Source organism: Prunus dulcis, chromosome 7 (genome assembly GCF_902201215.1).
Source record: "Prunus dulcis chromosome 7, ALMONDv2, whole genome shotgun sequence".
Classification (NCBI taxonomy): Eukaryota; Viridiplantae; Streptophyta; class Magnoliopsida; order Rosales; family Rosaceae; genus Prunus; species Prunus dulcis.
In genome coordinates, this window is record NC_047656.1 from 18,969,788 (window position 1) to 18,987,944 (window position 18,157).

Consider the following 18,157-nt stretch of genomic DNA (forward strand, 5'->3'; position numbering starts at 1 on the left):
ACAATGATGGATCTTTCAAAACAAAAATCTCAAAGGAAAAAAATGCGTATCAGGATGACAACCTACAATTGCAGCAATTAACCCACATCAGTTCTTATCTCAAAGATTGCATTGAATTGAAGTATAACTTCGACTCCTTTATTTCAGACGGTACGGACTGATCAAAACAAAAATACCCAGAAGATAATTTGTTGAATTGGATAGATTATTGGAAAACGTCTTAGAACCCAGCACATGCTACACAGGAGTTGCTGAGGTCCTCAAGACGCACATAAAAAACACAAGCACTATCAAAAGGAAGACAGTAGTTTTCAAATCTATCTGCTAGAATACGATATAACCATACTTTCCCTTTTTCTTTCAAGTAAAAGAAGTATCTCCTTAAAAGTGAAGTTCGCAAAACCACCGAGGTTTATTTTTCCATTCAACAAATAAACAAGAGTACAAGTTCATATAGAAGAAAGAGAAAACAAAGAAACAAAAACTAAAGATCTATAGCCGGCTTACCGCACCGGCTGTTGATTATAGTGGTTCTTCTCTTTTTTCTTTGCTGCAGCTAGCCTTGCATTCCTAGCAGCAGCTTCACTCGCAGCAGCTCGGGCAGCTGCATCCATTTCTTTGCTTGATTTCTTCTTCTTCATAGATGCCACTTTCTTTAGCCGCTCTTTAACATCACCAGCAGATGTATTTTCTCCCTTCTCTGTCCCATCGTCTTCATCTGCTGCTGCAACATCGATGCCATCAGGCTGGTCTGGGGATTCTTTTGGCTCCTTCAATGACTTATCCTTCTTTTTCTTCTTTTTTGCACTTTTGCTCTCCCCGGTGGCATTCTCCTTCTTGTCTACCTCACCATTTAGATTCTCTACTTTCTTCTCTTGTGCAATACCTGTACAGAGAGGTAGGGGAAAATTCAGCCCATGTAAGAAATGACAAAAATCGAACTGATCAAATATGATGAAAGTTGCAAGAGTACATGGATCATTATTCCTTGGAAGAGATCAAATTTGATGAAAAGCCCAATAAATGAACGTAAGACGGAGGAGGGCATAAATTAGTTTTCCAACCTACTTCTTAACTGGCCAATTATCATATATAAAGATAAGGTATGTGGTTGATGTTTAGCATAGTATTTAAGCTTCCGGAAGTCGAAACTCATTTTGCAATAATGTTATGAAAAAAAAATCAGACGATACATACACAATTACTAAACAAGAACTGGCCTGCATAATCATATTCATATAAGCAAAATTACCACTGGAATCATCTTGGCCACCGGTCTCGCTTTTGGCACCGTATCCTAGCTCTGCAAGAACAGCTTCAAGTTCTTCAAGCCCCTTTTTCTTCAGTTCCTTCTTAGAAAGCTGCCTTTCAGTATCCTTAGGAGCTGGAGAAGCTTCAAGGGACTTCTTAAGTGGCTCAGTTTCCACTGGTGCTTCAAGTTCATTTTCATGTTCCTCGTCGACATCATCAACTTCATCAAGTCCTTCCTCCTCGCTTTCACTTACCTGGAATCCAGGATAAATATAAGAATTAAACAATCCAACCAGAGGAATAGTACTCACTCAAATGCTTTAGGATATTCAAAAGTACAACATCGACATCTTAGGTCTAAAGACTGATGGAATTAGTTGACTTTACGAAAAGATAAATGATTGTTACATTAAGTTAATAGAGAAGCATAAGTACCCTTAGAAGAACACACCCACACGCACATTCCAGTTTACAGTTATCGACTTGATTTTCTTTGGTTATATCTGGGATACACACTGAGTATTCACAATGAAACCATACAAGCTACTTGCAAACCTATCACTTTGCCTTGTAAAAATATGTTTTCATAACAGAAATCAATTTATTATATTACCATAATGAAAGCAACAAAAGATAAATTTCATTGCATCCACTATAGAAGGAGAATCATTTCCATGAGATGCAAGTAGACGTGTGGGTGAGGTTTCTGTCTCACGACAATGTACACGTGTTGAAAGGAAACCGATCATGGATAGGCCAGAGATACCGACAAAGGATATAGCTGCCAGAGATACCGACAAAGGATATAGCTGCCAGAGATACCGACAAAGGATATAGCTATTTTCTAACAGAATAATGGCAATTCAATTCATGAAATGCAGGTACACATGGGGGTGAGGTTTCTGGCTCATTACAATCTACACGTGCTGAAAGGAAACCGATCATGGATAAGCCATGGATTCCGACAAAGGATATAGCTATTTTCTAACAGAATAATGGCAATTCAATTCTAACAAGTCAAGGCGGCAAAAAGACAAAATCAAATGTCTCCACAAAAGCCACCAAAACCAAGTCATAACATCAAAGATGCATAACTTAACACGTGCACACAAAACTGAGTAGATAATAAGCCTTTACAGGTAATGCAATAACGTTTGGACTTTAAAATATTCGCATCTACTACCGTTAAATGAAATGATTGAAAGAATGATACAAACTAGATAAGGATTCCACAAAATCAACAGATATGAATATCAATAAATTCCATAACTCCTACCAAATGTTATCATCAAAATCCTTTCAGTAATCATCATCTTAATAATTCCAAAAGTAGAAAAACAACCAAATGTAATTGCTTCAGCAAACATCAGTGATATTTCACAGTTCCTATGACTTTTTTTCCTCATTAAATCTCCATATGTGTTGTCATGTCAATTTGCAAATACCAATTAAACAAACTAAGCAAAAAAGCACCTCCTTTTACAGCTGCATCATGAAAAGGACCGATCATTTCCTATAACAGAAACAGATACATTCCCACACAAATGCAATGCATGCTTTCCAAGTTTAGCAATATCCAAAATTAAGATCACGATGCAAAAAAAAAAAGGCCAAAAAAATATACCAGTTCACCGACTTCCACATGCTCAGCTTCATGCTCAGTCTCCTTGGCCACCTTTGAATCCTCACCAGCCCAGCCCAATTCGGGCGGAGCTGTAGTTGCATAGTAGTCGTCGTCGTCCTCGTCATCGACGTCGGCCCACGATTTCACGTTGAGGGGCGCAGGGGCCCAAAACACCTCTTTTTCGGCCTCCTCAGGATTCTGAGCTGTGCCGCTTTTTGAGCTCTTGGAGGAACCCTTCTCGGACTTCTTCTTCTTCTTCAAGCTCCCGAGCGCCGCAAACACATTGGTGCTGTTCAGAACCACAGACTCGTCCTTTCTGTTCCCGCCTCCCACCATTTCTTAATCCAGCGTAAGTCTAGACTTACCGCGCGTTGCCAAACAGCAGGTTTTTTGAAGTTACGGTTTCGTGACGAAGCTCAGGCGCGAGCTGGAGGGCAAAATCGGAAATGGGAGAAGGAAAAGATTAGGGTTTGGGAGGATTTTGATTCTCAGATTGCTGTTGAGGTTGGTGAGGATCTGAGAACGGGAGAGCTGAAATGAAACGAATCGTTTTGGTGAACTCGGGTGACGAGTGAAGAGGGTTAGCAGAGTCTCCTCTGAGAGACAGCGAGAAAAACCCTGCGAGGCTTTCGTGACGACGAGTGATGAGGAGGAGGAGGTGGCTTTGCGTATGTGTGAAAAATGTTGCGCTGGTTGAGTTTTTCAACCAACATTACATGGCAAGGGTGTGTGAATCTGTGATGGTCTTATAAAAGAAAAACAAAAATCTAATTCTGGGCTGTGGTTGTGGTTGAAGCCTGGCCGTCGGATGTGTCCGTAACCAAGATTTTGATGGGCGGTCATGATGGTTTGGTTTGGCGTGGGGCCCAGTGGGCCTGGCTGTTTTATTTATTATTTTTTTTTTGGCGGAGGATTTTTCATGTGTGGAGAGAGAGGCCAGGATAAGAGGCATCTGGCGTGGCTTCAATGCAGATGATTGGGACCCACTTGTTGTAACCGATCCATAAGGACTCGTTTGTTACACCTTCTAAGCTTTGTAACAAACGAGCCCTTCATAGTCCATGCCAAAACAGTAACACAAAAGTAGGTTGAGAAAAGTTTAATGTTTTTCAATTCATTCTTTGAAAATGAAATTTATAATTAAGATATGGGATTCGTGTCCGTATTTAGATTGTTTCTCAGTTAACGTAATGAAACTTGAATTGAGGATCTCTTCCAAAGCTAGAAAGAAAAATACTAGCGCTTTCGGACCAAGTATTAGTTGGTTTGAAGGTCAAACCAAGTTCAACAGTCTAAAATATGAATTCAACAGGATCGAGTCCAAGTAAATCTTATCCTAAATCAATCCACTCTAAATTTTGTGAGCTTGAATTGATTGAGGTGATGAGCTTCTACATAACTGACCAATAGTGACAAACTTGCTATTAGAAAGAAGCAGAGTATAAAAGAAAATGAAAACTTGCTTGCTAGACCCGGAACTAGAAAATTCAGAAGGAATCAATTATCATTTTCAGCTGAAAAGGATACAATCTGTTCAAATTCAAGTAGAAAATTTAAATCGAATTACAAAGACCAAAATAAGTTGAAATGGAAGTGAAATCAAGATGAAGCAAGGGGTGCATTGTCAAACGTTGTCCCGACATGTTGAATAACAAATCCATAGATCTTCCTCTTCAGCCTGTCAATCTTTTCATTAATTTGCTCATCCCTCTTTGACACAACTCGGTCCAACCACTCATTCACTCGTTTCAACTGTGATAAAACAGCTGCAATGGAGCCAGAGTCGAGAGGCAATTTAACACCATCTGCGGCACACTCTCCAAACACCCGAAAACCGGCATCCAGGGCCTTCTCAACGAACTCTAGAAACCACATTTGCATCTCGGACTGCAGACTCATTGCAAGCTCAACAGTATCTTTCATGCCACGACCCTTTGTCCACGTCCCAACATGAGCATTGGATTCTGGTGAAGAAGATGAAGAAGAAATCTTCATATGGGTTTTGGCAGGCGCATTGACAGATTGTCGTTTTGACAAACTTTTCTGCAAGGTTGATGGAGGCTCATTGTCTTGGGTGGTAAGAAGAGAGACAACCCCAAGATCAGTAGCTAAGGCAGCTTCAACCCAAAGAGAAACAGATTTTGATTGCTCTGTTGGAATGTTGTCATTATAAGGTGTATCAGCATTGTGGTTGCTGGCAATTGATTTAACAAGTGTTGTTGATTTAACAACTTCATCGTAGATTGAAAAGAACCGGTCAATGGCGGGCAAAGGGTTCCCAACCTTGGATGTGGAAGATAGTTCTGCGAACATGCTGAGATAGACAAAGGAGAATAAAATTCAAGTTCACATCAGTCACTAGTGATGAATGGTGATTATACAGCAAATGCAATCTCTTCAATGAATTCAAAGGCACACCATCGCAATGATCATATTACCTTAATTTCCTCACAAGAGATTCGGTAGCAATGGCCTCCTCCAGGGCTTCAGCTGCAGCAGCAGATGCAATAACTTTCCTTTGCAAAGCCTCCTGCAATTAGATAGCGTTTTGAATTAATTCATATCAATAACTAATCCTTCTGTTTCAATGACAAAATTTATGTCTAATTAATGCATCTTATACTCAATAAATTCCAAGATTAAAACCCCGCCATTACCTTTCCAAGCCTTGCAAGGTCTGAAGAGACTGCATCAAGTGAAACACTCCCATCGGTCCATTTTCTTTCATGAACAGTGATGCCCAGAGCTGTACAGCTTGGTTTCTCTTGAGCCAGGCAATCTTCAGGTGACCCAGATTTTGTTTTCTCATCGCTAGAAGAATCATCACCGCCACTAGGACTTCGACCATGAGCATCGCTCAATCGTCTCGAAAGGGCAGCCTGCAAAGATAGAAAGAATCAGGAAATCAGAATATGCAGAGCCATAAGCAAAATATTATAAACATGTCATTGCAAAGCAAATTAAGGAAAAAACTACCTGAGTCCTTAAAATTGCTTGAAAATCTGGTTTGTTCTTGGACACAGACTTCTCTCTTTGCTCCACTGCCGGTGACTCATCCCAGCCCTTCCTGTTACTCTTTCCAGACCCAACAAGGGCTTCAGAAACCTTAGAAATCCCTGCAACAATAGTTGCCATCTTCTTCCTGGTAGCTGAGTCTTTCACTCCCCCAGACAACCGTCTACCAGGAGAAAGCGAAGCCCTGCGGGGATTCGGAGATGGCTGCCTCCGCCCAGTTGGAGACGGCTGACGGTACCTGGATGGTACTATAATCGCAGGCTCCTTAGACACCTTGCGGTTCTCTTCCTTTGCCACAACTAAGCTCGGAACCACGCATTTTGAAGGCGCCGGAGATCCTGATCTCTTTCCTTTTCCGGCGGGTGACGGATCTCTCTCCGCGGGCGCCACATTCTTCTTCCCAACGGAAACTGACCTCTTTGCACCGGCCGGAGATGAAAACCTTGAAGCCGGCCGATCTGAGATCTTCTTAGGCTCATCTGAATTTGAATTTGAATTGGAATTCCCACCCAAATTCACGTTTTCTCGAGGAGCAAGAGGCTGCCTCGATGATCTTGTCTTCTCAATCTTGGCGTCCTTGTTGTCATTCCTAACAACTTGCTCCTGCTTCTTATTGGATAAGTAAATCGCCATGAAATCGGTGGACTGGTCGGAATCCGACACGGGCTGGATCACAAACTCTCGTTTTGAGGCGGAGATTCGAGCAACGAGAGGCTCTGGGGTACCAACGAAATGGTGGCGGCCGGCAATGGGGCGGATTCCGACAACGCGAGGAACAGGGGAGTCGAAATCGAAGCGGTCAACATAGGCGAACTGGCCGAGCTGCAACCGGTTGGCGAGGATGAGGTCGGTGTCACGATCTGAGAGGGAGACGTAGGTGGAGTTGAGGGAGTCGGAGAGCTGAACATAGAAGCCCTGGTTAGGCCAGAGGTCTGAGCCGGCGAGAGCAGGGACGATGCCGATAACTTGGAGGAGAGCCGAACGGTGGTCGCCGGTGACTTTGGTGGCGGAGTTCATTGACTGGAGAAGCTTCAGGAGGATCCCTGGTGTGAGGGACGCCATTGTTGAGCAGCTCTGTGCTTTGTGTGTGTGTGGGTGTGGGTGGGTGATGAAGAAGACTCAGAGAGGAGAGAAGAATATAGATGGAGAGGTTTGAGTGAATGAGTGAGAAAGAGCATTGGCTACTGAAAAGGGGGACCCAGTAGCTCATTTGGCCGTTACGAGATTTCAAATTCAAATTCCCGCTAACTGTTTAATATTACTATTACCATTGTTTGAATTTAGGTGCTACGTTACCGTTACGTTATCCCTTCCCTGTCTATCCATCCCAATTGAAAAAAAATTAAAAAAGAAGTTAGAGAAATAGAGAAAGGTTAACTTCCAGTAGCAAAATCCCACGTCATATGGTTCCAATCCCAAACTTTTCATTTGACATTAAATCGAAATCATTTTTGTCTCTTTACTTTCCCACACTTCCATTCAATATTAACAATCTGAGCCAAAAATATTTTGTATATACTAATACTAGATGCCTGTGAATTGTGAAGTCAAATGTTTCATAAGAGCATAAATCTGTTTGATTTGGAACAATATTACAATGCACAACAGATAGCCGGAGCTCTACTTTAAATAATGCGGAGAGGCAGGAAGCAAGTGCTCCAATGGGATGTTGAGTGAGTCACTCTGCAATAAACACTGCACACAATATACAGTATGCAGCTACAACTCAGGTCCACATACAAACAATCGTTCGCGAAGAGTGAAAATTTGGATGCATGATTCTCGTTGCGTGCAATTTATGTAGGGAAGTTGATTTCCTTAAGGTGGTGCAGAGTGGTAACTGCAACTCTAATGAGCTAACCCCATTCATTGTCATGATTATTTTCAAAACTACATGTTCACTAATCAGGAATACAATGGAATCCAAGAAAAATTGTCAAAAATACTTTACACTTCCTATCACAATTCACATGTAGTCCATACATGCCAACTTTCATATTTCAAATAACAGAAAATACAAAGGAAAATATCGCTTTGTTACTTTCCTTTGCTTTGTATAATTTTATTCATCCTTATGCCGCAAAAAATAAGAAAAATATAAGAAATACAATAAGTACAAAGAATATCTTGATCATTAGCCATCGGTTGGATGATATACTGTTAAAGTACCTGGCCAGTTGCCCTTGTGCTCCTTCCACATTGGCCAGTGTGTCGTCCATATTCTCATCAATCCTGCCAGCCACAGCCCCAATATTGAGTATTTAACCAAAAAATTATTCTACACGCTTGTGTTTTCTGTTAGTGATGAAAGGTGAACCCATCCAAGTACTTTAACATGACTGCTAAACAAACCTGATTGCAAGCTCTCCTTGCTGAGAAACCATGGTTGCCAATTGTGTGAATATGCCACCCAGCTCATGAATTGTTGACTCCACGTTATGAAGAGCTTCAGCTCGGCTCTGCATATAGCTGTCTTGTTGTTCTACCTGTTGTTGCTGCTGTTGCAGTAATGGCTGAGATTCCATCTCTGTCTGCTTCCTGAAGGAAATATGAAACAATGCCATTGACATCTAAATCAAAGTCGTGGATCTAGGATATATGATTCACTACAGGCAGCATTAGGAAGATGACAGCACTATTTCTCTCCAAGTTCCAAAATGAAAGGGAGCAATCAAAAGGTTCCGTGTAACAAGTACACTGCTTAGCCAGTCATGGTTAACGATGGGATTAATATAGCACCGGAAGTTATAAAAAGAACAATAGGCATGTATTTGAGGCTGAGGCTCCTAATAAGAACTTGCCTTTAGAATATAACAATATGGTTACAATAACTACTTCTGTAAAACATGCTGATGCCTAGTGTAGTGGAAATTTACCTAGGAAATAACTGTGACGAAGAAGACGCAGAATCATTGGCCCATGGAGGAGGATCTTCCGATGCATTAGCAGCTGATCTGGCAGCAACTGGACGTTGGCGAACAAATGGATTTGTTGACTCTTTTGAAGTGCTTGAAGAAAACAATTGCCTCCTATTTTCATGAACCTTTAAATTCTGCCATATATAAACAAGAAACGTCGAACTTCGTATTCTAGTCAAATAATAAAGCTCATCAGACAACCATGTGCAGGGACATACAATATACCTCTGTCCGCATGGTGAGCACTTCTTTAAACTCCTTCGTGGTGCTCATTAGTCGGTTCTTCAGGTTATCCACAACCGTAGTTGAATGATTTGTGGTGTCACTCGAGATGTTTCCATTTTCATTTTGGGAATTGCAGGCCAGCTGCAGATCTATCACTGCTGAATTAAGTCCAGTAATATCTTGCTTTATAGCTGATGTCAGCTCTTGGATCTCCAGAGCTGGATCATCAAACACTGATGTCCTTTTTGCCACTGGAAAATATCAAAGCAATACTTGTGTTTCAACATGGGTTGCTCCAAATATCAGCAAGGCTCTCCATTTATGTAAACAAATCACAAAACAATACTAAATTATTGAACATCAATATTTAAAGACTAGATACCCCCATTGTTATACAACCATGAAATACTGGGTCATTCATATTCTAATTCCATCACAAACCTTTGCTTAGCATCCTGTCTCAGCATAATTAATTAACACTAATCAAAGCATATATGTATAAAGAACAATTACAGATCAAAATTTACACATCCATTTTGACAGTGTGATCTCTAAAACACCAAACAAAACCAATTAACTTGTATAATTTAACATAATCAGAGATTAAGGAAAATTTTGGCAAATAGCATAGATTTTACATACATTGTGCGAGCTTGGTGAGCATGCGGGAAGTTTGGTGAATCCCAAGCCCAATCTTGGAGGCCCTTTTGTTGAACTCCGATTGAATCGAAGCCGCAGATCGAGATCCGTCGATCTTCGCGCCACTATTGCCACTCGATGCTGGGCCATCGTTGGCTGGCGTCGAGAAGGAGGACTTTCGATGCCTCTCTGTTATGCTCAGAAACTCCTGCGTTCGATCTCGGAACGACGATTGCCCCGATTTTCCATGCATTTCTATACTTTTATTCACAGATTTGTAACAAAATTTATAATGAAAAAGAAATTTTTTGTACAAATTCTATTTCAACGCTCTGTTATGCTCAGAAACTCTGTATTATATTATGGAATGGAATTGATGAAATTAGATGCAAATATTGGGTACTCTGAAACACAGGAGGCCCTTGAATTGGATCACGATGGTGAAAATTTTCGCACTTTTTTATTGAAGGAGGTTTTTCTTTTTTCTTTTGGGCAAAATTTTTATTAAATGAGAGAGAAGGAAAGAAAATGGGTGAAAAACAGTAAATAAAGTTCAGTCTTATTTTTTACTTTTTTATTGGTGGCCCTCATTGCAGATAGAACATAGGAAGTCCAATAGCAACAAGAAGCTAAGGCCCAGGAGCAATTTAGTTCGACCCACTCCACTCTACTCTGGAGTAATTCTTGAGTGTGACCGTTGCAAAATGTTACAATTCACTCATGATATGGCGCACGTAATTATCTATTAATAATAGGGATATTCTCAGATTGGGAAAGTACCAACAATATCACTTGCCCGTATATAACACGTGATGGTGTGACAATCGCATTCAACTATTTTACGTCTCTCCATTTGTGTGATACTGTAGGTATAGGAATAGGATCAAGCAACTCCAAAGCCATAGGAATATCACTTAAGATTTAAACATGAATTACTGCAATGCATTATCAACATTAGAGAAAGAATTTAAGAAAGAAATGAGCAAAAAATTTCAACTTGGGATTGGGAACCATGGATTATGCCAGAACAATCTGCTTTACAAGGTGTAAGCTATCATACTATAACATGTTTGATGTTTTGCTATAGCTAGGTTTCATGGCTTCCTAAAGAGCTTATGTCATAGCAGAACCAAATACAACAGATATCCTCCAACAATTTTCATCACCATGTGTGCAAGGCCACTGCTAGGCAACACTGAAGGACCACCATAAGAAATCATCACTGGAAACTGGCAGTCCCCAACAGACGGATTTTCATCAGTCACCACAGCCAAACCAGAGAAATCACACGTCCAGCTTTTCTGGCTATTCACCTGGTAATACATGTTAAATGCATAAGAAGCATTTCCCCGGAGGCTGAGATTATTGCAAGAACACCCATAACCCAAAGCAGTACAATCTGAGAGGGTACAAGCATAGTCAATGCTTTTTACCAAGAGCTCCAAATCTTTAGTATCTTTGTCCAAAACACACCACCTCTTCAGCATATAGTCTACATCTTCCACAGCTGCAAGGCCTTTATTTTCAAGAGAGCCTGTCAAATCCAAATTATACTTTGGCTTCCCATCATACTCAAATAGCCCCCAGTGCCTTTCAAAGTTTCCAGGAGCAATGCTTTTCGCATCTTCATCGATGAGGCTGAATAGATAGACATCAATTTTTCCTTTCCTTGCTGGGGTTCCATTTCCACTCAGGGAATGTTGAATCATTCCCTGGTTAAACCTCCTGGCATTTCTTATATTGGCATTTATGTCACCATCAGTTGGCCAGCCCACCTCTCCAACCATGATCTTCATCTCAGGGAACCCAGCTTTGGTCAGAGACCAAACGAGCGTGTCAAAGTTTGCGTCAAACACATTGGTGTACAGTAGATCACCATCCTTAATGGGCTTGGTTGTTCCATCAAAGAAAGCAAATCCAAAAGGAAAATATGTATTGCCATAGAGACTGAGAAAAGGATAGATATTGACTGTGAATGGAGCATCATTGGTATGTAGGTATTGGATGATCTCAATTAAGGAGTCTCGAATTTCAGGCCTGAAGTCTCCTGTAGATGGAACTGGGTCTGAGTCAGGGGAGAAGTAGATGTCGGCGTTGAAGGGGACGGTGGCTTTGACTTGTGACCCAAGTCCTGCATTGTTGAGGGCTTCTTGGATGTTCTTCAGAGCTGGTAATGTGGTTTTTAGATAGGTGCCATTGTATGTTTTAAGGAAGGGTTCATTGCCTACAGCAACATACCTGCAAACTCAATTGTCATAATAATTTTAGCATGTTCAAGGAATTCCTTAACATCATCATTCAGACATTATTGGAAACAGGTAACAGTCATAGTAACAGTTAAAAGAAGAGAGATAGAAAGCAAGGAGAACAAGCAACACCTCCAGAATCATGGGGGGAAAGAAATGAACTTCCCCATGATTTTACAGAAATTGAAGATAATCAACTGACAGGGTTTTGACTTTTGAGAGAGAGAAAAAATGAACCACTTAGGAACATAATGGCATAAAAAGAAAGAGTAAGAATTCAAACACATTGCAAAAATGGGTTGAAAATTAATCAAGAAATTGTGTGACTCAACTTGATATTGACTCCACCATTGGAGCAGTAACTGGTGACGTTGGCATCGACCCAAGTAGCTGCAGCAACAGGATCTTGGCTCATCTCTTGCAACATGACATTGGGTACGGCCAGCATCACCTCAATCTGCGTCCCCATAAGAGCAGCTAATATTTTCTCTTCAGCTTCGAACAACTTGAGTTTATTGAACCCATTATCCTTCAGCATTTTGACCACCCTTTCTGGTGGGAGCTGGTGTGTTGCCATTGTTCCCCAATTGACCCCAAAGCTCTTGCCTTTTTGGGCCATGTTCATCAACACCAGAATTAGTACTATTTCCCAATAGACTCTTTCTTGTGCCATTCTCATTTTCTTTGGAGCTAATCTTTAAAATGGGTTTTTTAAAATTCTTCTTGAATCTGAATCTTTTTTGAATGAAGCAAAGAACCAAGAAAGATTTGAGGGCTCCAATGATTGAGGGACGCAGGGAGGGAAGAGAAAGGAAGAGGGGAATTCTTTTGGTTCTTTGTTCAACAATATATAGAGTGCAAAGTGGTAACACTCTCTCTCTCTCTCTCTCTCTCTGGAATTTCAGTGTTAGGCTTTAGAGAACTTTGATGGGAAAAGCAAAAAAGAAATGGAAGATTCGTTCCTTAATTCAGTTATTCAGTTATGGTGGCCAGCCCATGCTAATTGTTTTCCAACCGAATAATATTATTATTCAAATTAATATTAATATGAAAAATATTATGTTTGCCCTGTCCAAAAAGAAAAATGCCAACTTTTGGAAGGGAAATGGGAACATGAAGACTCATCCAAGACCAAGACCAAGGAGCAAAGATAGTGAGTGACCATCCATGAGAAGAAAGCCATTGACTGATCTTTTAAGCAAACTTAAAGAGAATACTCCAAAATGCCAACTTTCCAGCCAAAACCTACGTGTTCATTTTTTCATCAATTTGCAGGCTCCTCCTTTGCGTCTGCTTTTATTGCGTGAAAGTTTAACACTTTATCGTTGCAGAAAAAGGGATAGCTAGCATTAAGTGCCATTCCAAAGAAAAAGGATGTCTTTTAGTTTTTCTTATCAGGAAAATGCTACATTCACACAAGGTACTACAACTTCGCCGATACCTCCGTCGTCGTAGGTTCCACACGTAGGAGTTTAGGGCCTGCGCTGGGGACACTTCAAGTCTATGGATGGGGTTAAAATGACATTTTAATGTTGAAGTTTCCAAGAGATGGGCACAATTTGAATTTGTTAGGGCAATGCCAATGGGAAGCATATTCTTCCCCTTCATCCTAAACCCTACATACACAAAAGGTGAAAGATTGCTTGTGAATTACTCAGATTTTGTTGCCTCCCTTGTCCCTACAGCTTCAGTCTTTGAGACCAGTCGTATAAAATGAAAGGGAAGTGCCTCTTTTTCTTTTTCCTTCTTCTTTTAATTAGAAGTTGTACTGAATTATGATCTAGAAACTAACACGAAAGTTATGTGCTTTAGTCACGCGTAACAATAACACACACTAACTACTGTCCTCATGCACAAACCATGAAATTAAAGGAGTGTTCTTAACCACTCGAATCATAAACCCCTTGCCAGACCTGTTCTTTTTGTTTCACACGGTGGTTTAAAAAAAAGCACTCAAAACCTGGTACAATCAAAAGATATGAAGGCTACGACTGTCATACTGACTTTTCACAGATCAGATTTTGGTGATATGCCAGTACACAGATTGTATGCAAAAATTACTGAACTATGAAAATTTTGAAACTTAATTGTTACATTTTTCAGAAGCAAGTCCATTTCATCTACCACCGTCAACATGATTTGCAATTTTTGCAAAATGGACGGTTTCAAGTGCTTTAACAGAGCAGTTGCTCGTATAGTGCAGGGGATTGGCTTTCTAAGCTCTCAAAAGAAAGAGGCCCATTCGCGCAACTCCCTCTCTGTCAGCAGAATGAGAGACAGTGGCATCTTAAATAAGGCACCCTTCTGGCAGCCTAAAGCTTAAGCAAAACATTGCCTGTGAGATAAGTTGATAAGTTGAAAGATCAGAAGACTTCAAGACAGTATGTATATTTGTATATATCCACTATAAGCAAATTTGTATATATCCACTGTAAATAGTTCCAAATGTTAATACCTTGTTTGGAGCGACATCCCTAACCCTATGAAATATTGGATCTTTTATATGGGCATTCAAACCGGACTCTGCCACCTGCATATAGTTGGAAACACAGGTTATGTGAGCGCAAAGGTGTTAGAAGAACTCGAACATGTATACAGCGGACTACTACACTGGCTCATTAGGGAAAAGGTCAATTTTGATCAATCAAAAGCCAAGTGCCTACACTACCAGTACACGTCAAAGACCTTTGAGACATTACCAATTAAAGGACTTGTGTAATTATCAGAAGCTTTTAGTTAGATTTAACAGCCATACAGATAAAACTTACTGAAATAATATATTCTTGCGTTTCAATGGCCCTTATGAAGCAATAGCAGTGAATCCAAGGAAGAGACCCCGTCCAATACTTTCTCTGGATCAGACCTCTAAATGCATCTGAATGAAAATGTATGCAGATATTAAAAGCAAATTCACTTGCTTACTTCTACTATTTGGTTCAAGCAGAGATTTACTGAGGCAATGGTATTTGTACTCAAACAAAAAGGATGTAAATCCCAAGGGGTATAGATAATCAGATTCAAAACTATCCATGAAAAGCATCTGTACCTAGAAATTGAAGAGCAGAAGCAGGTAGATTCATTATCACATGATCAACATGCTCCCAAGTCTTAACATTGGAGATCTCAGGGCCTCTCATTCTCTTAGTCTTGCTTCCTTTTCTCCTACCAGCTACAAAAGCACTAGTGCCATCAACACTTTCATTCTCTGCAAAGGGAAATGCAAGGGAAATAACTTAGCAATCCCAACCAAAATATATATCAATCAAAATGACATTGTACATGCAATTATTGTTGGAGAGGAAGGAAAATCAGGTATGCATCTAACACCAACAATAAGGATACTTAAACCTTATAAATAAACCAGGAAGCAGTAATGATTGCATCAACTTCAGTGACGACCAAACACATATTTGTGGTGACCATGATACCTGATTGACAGCTATCTGAAGGTCTTTTAACTGGAGGTACTGATGAATCAGCATTCCTGCTTGAAGCTTGTAAAGCGTCCGGATTACTAATAACAGTATCTGGTACTTCTTTCACCTCAACTGTGAGAAACCGAAGATTAAGAAGGTCACAAGTAACGATTCACGCAAACTGAAAGATCACAGTATTTTCACATGTAAATTACCACCTAGCCTTCCATTTTCAGATTTTGGTTCCTGATTGCCCTGAATGTCACATTTCTCACCGGTTTTCAGCATGGAGATATCAGAATCTGATTTTTCATCGCTGTTGGGCACTGTCATCAATTGAGAAATAAATTTTCTTGCATCAATATTGTACGCACGAACACGATTATCAACCTTGTTAGTTTCTGCATTGATCTTCAGATAACGGATGCTATCTGGATTTAAGTCATTTGCATACACCATGCATCCCTTCTGTGCTGCAGGGATAGCAAAAGGACCAATACCAGCAAACATGTCACATATGATTTCCCCAGCTCGAAACTGAGAAACCAACCTGACATGTTCATGCTCCAATCTTGAATTCCAATAGACCAAGCTGTAATCAAGCTTGAAAGTCGCTCCATATTGTTTCACTTCTGTAACCATATCATCTTCCCCTGCTAAAACTTCAAACTTTGGCACACGAAACTCATTTTCAATCGTTCCGACTTTATTAACAATTGTCTTGATTCTAGGATAATTTTTCTGATAATACAAAAAGGCCAAACAAGACATAAGTATTTATGAACATACTAACATGGTACATTTTCTTATGATTTAAAAAATTGCATATATAAAGAGAATGCAAGTGTCGACACTAAGCTTACAATGACAAAAGTTCCAAACAATAACCCTTGCAAAAACAACAAGGCCTTGCAAGAACAAAGTGAAAGAGTAAAAGTCCAGCTGTGACAAACAAAACATTTTAACAGTATATATGGGGGAACACACTCCATGCAGATTATGAGTTAAAAATGAAGCTAGGTCAATATTGAGGCCAGAAGCGAGTGAAACATACATCATAGATAACTTTTGCAATGACATCCTTGTAGGGGAGTAATTCGTCATGAATATTCAGATGGGCAACATGACCTGCATGAGCATGAAGCAATGTTAGTCCGCATCAGATATCAACACGGTTAATCCTTGTATACTAAACTGATAATAAACACTAAACAAAGATTATCAAGTTTTGCGCAGTAACTTGGGATTGTAAAGCTATGTAGAAAATGTGCAAGAAGTTGGCAAAATCTGAGTATGAAGACAAACACATAATGAGGAAAAAATAGAATCATGAAGAGAGTACTTAACTATAGTTTCAAAAGATGAAGGAACTTCCACTCCAGGAGGCAGAATCTGCTTCAATATATGGTCTGAAATCATAACAATCAGTAAGAAATTTGAACATCATTGAACAAATACAGGGTCAAAAATTCAAAATCTTATCAGTTAGAAACTTTGTATGCAATGCAAGAGTAGGGGTGAGTGTGTATGAGGTTATGCAAAAGAAAGAGATTAATGAAAAAGATACCAAAAAAGCATCAAATCGACCTGCACCCCAATATGAGTATCCAAGTGTCAACGAATATGGAACTACTTCAATCTTGCATAAACCCTTTAGTTCATCGAGATTTTTTTCAGGAACATCAGATAGGTCTGCCTCACACAAAGAAAATTTTCAATTAGTGACAAAAATGCACATAATCCACAGAGACCTTATGAACACAAAAATTTGAAAACTTGTTACCAGAATCTTGGACCCTCTCAGATAATATCATGTAACGATTTTTTTCGCATGTTGGGTCTTCGGTAATCGGTTTTATGCGGGGTTTATCAAGCAAATATCTGCAAATAAAATAGCATCCAACTTATATAAACTATTACCATACAAAGCATTCCATTGGCAGCTACACACAGAGAGATGAAGACTTGCAGAGTTACCCATTTAGTATGCGAGTGGCGACCTTGCAAAGCTGACGAGGGATCCGAAGTGCCCACAGTTTCAAATGCACATCAAATTTACTTTCATCCAACATTTTCCTCTATTTTTTGTAGAATTTTTTTTATTTTAAAAAAGGCCTAAAATTAAAGCATGAACTTAAATTTTAGTATCTAAAGAAAAAGGGAAAGTGGAAGCCGGAGTTTCTTAGACCATCGGCTACTGCGGTAGGCTGCAGATTGTTCCGAAAGGGATTAGGGTTTAAGCAGTTCAAATGGCGGGTGGAAAACTATGCTAGTACGGTGTCGTTGCCGCGAAGAGGTTTTCGGGATCCTACTCAAACTAAATGGGCCCAATTTGAAAGTGAGCAGCCCATCTAATTCACTAAATTGGCTTTATTGCAAATGTGAGAGAAGATAAATGATGTAGGCGGGTGCGTCCTAGTTTTTCTCCCACACTGCATGGTTGTCAATCCATCCATAAACCCACACAGATGCAAATGAAATTGCATACTGAAAATTCTTGTGCAAGTTAAGTGATTCCAGTGTGACTTTTTTTCCTTCCCAGTTGTTCGATACTATTATTTTTTCTATACATTAATATTGAGAGAGCGCCGATATAAACTTTGAACACAGAACTTTAAATGCAATAGTAATTACTCTCAATCACTAGAACTACAAGTCTTTACATTAAAATTTTAATATATTATTATTATGTACAATTTTTTAAAGTTTCCACTACCATAAATAATAAGGATATCTTATTTCTGGACTATGTATAATCAAATCGTTCAATTTTTAGTTTCTTTAAAGGATAATTTATGTGAATAATAAAAATACATTGTTGAA

The 18,157-nt window shown here is 39.7% G+C and overlaps 5 protein-coding genes across 7 annotated transcripts; all 5 read right to left on the reverse strand.

Annotated features, from left to right (window-relative positions):
• Nucleotides 1-330: 330 nt before the first annotated feature.
• On the reverse strand, nt 331-3,607 carry LOC117636089. Its single transcript, XM_034370541.1, has 3 exons — nt 2,876-3,607; nt 1,253-1,505; nt 331-886 (listed from the first exon to the last, which is right to left on the reverse strand). The coding sequence occupies exons 1-3, from the start codon at nt 3,209-3,211 to the stop codon at nt 504-506; spliced, it is 972 nt and encodes a 323-aa protein (XP_034226432.1). The 5' UTR covers nt 3,212-3,607; the 3' UTR covers nt 331-503.
• A 747-nt stretch (nt 3,608-4,354) lies between these two features.
• LOC117634513 lies at nt 4,355-7,337 on the reverse strand. The gene is made up of 4 exons (XM_034368655.1): nt 5,852-7,337; nt 5,533-5,754; nt 5,314-5,405; nt 4,355-5,189 (listed from the first exon to the last, which is right to left on the reverse strand). The coding sequence occupies exons 1-4, from the start codon at nt 6,950-6,952 to the stop codon at nt 4,475-4,477; spliced, it is 2,130 nt and encodes a 709-aa protein (XP_034224546.1). The 5' UTR covers nt 6,953-7,337; the 3' UTR covers nt 4,355-4,474.
• A 92-nt stretch (nt 7,338-7,429) lies between these two features.
• Nucleotides 7,430-10,164, reverse strand: LOC117634514 (syntaxin-32-like). Of its 2 annotated transcripts, XM_034368657.1 has the most exons (6): nt 9,676-10,164; nt 9,034-9,284; nt 8,767-8,942; nt 8,243-8,428; nt 8,060-8,122; nt 7,430-7,585 (listed from the first exon to the last, which is right to left on the reverse strand). In XM_034368657.1, the coding sequence occupies exons 1-6, from the start codon at nt 9,923-9,925 to the stop codon at nt 7,516-7,518; spliced, it is 996 nt and encodes a 331-aa protein (XP_034224548.1). In that variant the 5' UTR covers nt 9,926-10,164; the 3' UTR covers nt 7,430-7,515. The 2 variants fall into 2 exon arrangements, with proteins under 2 accessions (XP_034224548.1, XP_034224547.1); XM_034368656.1 differs by lacking the exon at nt 7,430-7,585 and having other exon boundaries at nt 7,743-8,122.
• Nucleotides 10,165-10,651: 487 nt separating this feature from the next.
• Nucleotides 10,652-12,722, reverse strand: LOC117634787 (glucan endo-1,3-beta-glucosidase 8). The gene is made up of 2 exons (XM_034369007.1): nt 12,251-12,722; nt 10,652-11,910 (listed from the first exon to the last, which is right to left on the reverse strand). Exons 1-2 carry the CDS (start codon nt 12,595-12,597, stop codon nt 10,791-10,793), a joined length of 1,467 nt encoding a protein of 488 aa, XP_034224898.1. The 5' UTR covers nt 12,598-12,722; the 3' UTR covers nt 10,652-10,790.
• A 1,046-nt stretch (nt 12,723-13,768) lies between these two features.
• LOC117633777 (tRNA (guanine(37)-N1)-methyltransferase 2) lies at nt 13,769-17,653 on the reverse strand. 2 transcript variants are annotated; one of them, XM_034367541.1, is made up of 11 exons: nt 17,312-17,653; nt 17,118-17,215; nt 16,922-17,026; nt 16,681-16,743; nt 16,389-16,462; nt 15,553-16,075; nt 15,347-15,466; nt 14,965-15,123; nt 14,687-14,793; nt 14,374-14,448; nt 13,769-14,253 (listed from the first exon to the last, which is right to left on the reverse strand). In XM_034367541.1, exons 1-11 carry the CDS (start codon nt 17,404-17,406, stop codon nt 14,206-14,208), a joined length of 1,467 nt encoding a protein of 488 aa, XP_034223432.1. In that variant the 5' UTR covers nt 17,407-17,653; the 3' UTR covers nt 13,769-14,205. The 2 variants fall into 2 exon arrangements, with proteins under 2 accessions (XP_034223432.1, XP_034223431.1); XM_034367540.1 differs by having other exon boundaries at nt 15,550-16,075; nt 17,312-17,652.
• Nucleotides 17,654-18,157: the final 504 nt, after the last annotated feature.

Excerpts from the sequence above, each read along its gene's own strand:
- LOC117633777 (XM_034367540.1), bottom strand. The coding sequence starts at position 17,406 with ATGTTGGATGAAAGTAAATTTGATGTGCATTTGAAACTGTGGGCACTT. Across the intron at positions 17,027-17,117 it reads TGAGAGGGTCCAAGATTCTG|ACCTATCTGATGTTCCTGAA; the intron begins GTAACAAGTTTT and ends TGTGTGAGGCAG. Across the intron at positions 15,124-15,346 it reads TTCAGATAGCTGTCAATCAG|AGAATGAAAGTGTTGATGGC; the intron begins GTATCATGGTCA and ends TTCCCTTTGCAG.
- LOC117634514 (XM_034368656.1), bottom strand. The coding sequence starts at position 9,925 with ATGCATGGAAAATCGGGGCAATCGTCGTTCCGAGATCGAACGCAGGAG. Across the intron at positions 9,285-9,675 it reads GCTCACCAAGCTCGCACAAT|TGGCAAAAAGGACATCAGTG; the intron begins GTATGTAAAATC and ends GATATTTTCCAG. Across the intron at positions 8,429-8,766 it reads TCGTCACAGTTATTTCCTAG|GAAGCAGACAGAGATGGAAT; the intron begins GTAAATTTCCAC and ends TATTTCCTTCAG.
- LOC117636089 (XM_034370541.1), bottom strand. The coding sequence starts at position 3,211 with ATGGTGGGAGGCGGGAACAGAAAGGACGAGTCTGTGGTTCTGAACAGC. Across the intron at positions 1,506-2,875 it reads ATGTGGAAGTCGGTGAACTG|GTAAGTGAAAGCGAGGAGGA; the intron begins GTATATTTTTTT and ends CCTGGATTCCAG. Across the intron at positions 887-1,252 it reads TGGCCAAGATGATTCCAGTG|GTATTGCACAAGAGAAGAAA; the intron begins GTAATTTTGCTT and ends CTCTCTGTACAG.
- LOC117634787 (XM_034369007.1), bottom strand. The coding sequence starts at position 12,597 with ATGAGAATGGCACAAGAAAGAGTCTATTGGGAAATAGTACTAATTCTG. Across the intron at positions 11,911-12,250 it reads AATGGTGGAGTCAATATCAA|GTATGTTGCTGTAGGCAATG; the intron begins GTTGAGTCACAC and ends TTGAGTTTGCAG.
- LOC117634513 (XM_034368655.1), bottom strand. The coding sequence starts at position 6,952 with ATGGCGTCCCTCACACCAGGGATCCTCCTGAAGCTTCTCCAGTCAATG. Across the intron at positions 5,406-5,532 it reads ACCTTGCAAGGCTTGGAAAG|GAGGCTTTGCAAAGGAAAGT; the intron begins GTAATGGCGGGG and ends ATCTAATTGCAG. Across the intron at positions 5,190-5,313 it reads TCTCTTGTGAGGAAATTAAG|CATGTTCGCAGAACTATCTT; the intron begins GTAATATGATCA and ends TGTCTATCTCAG.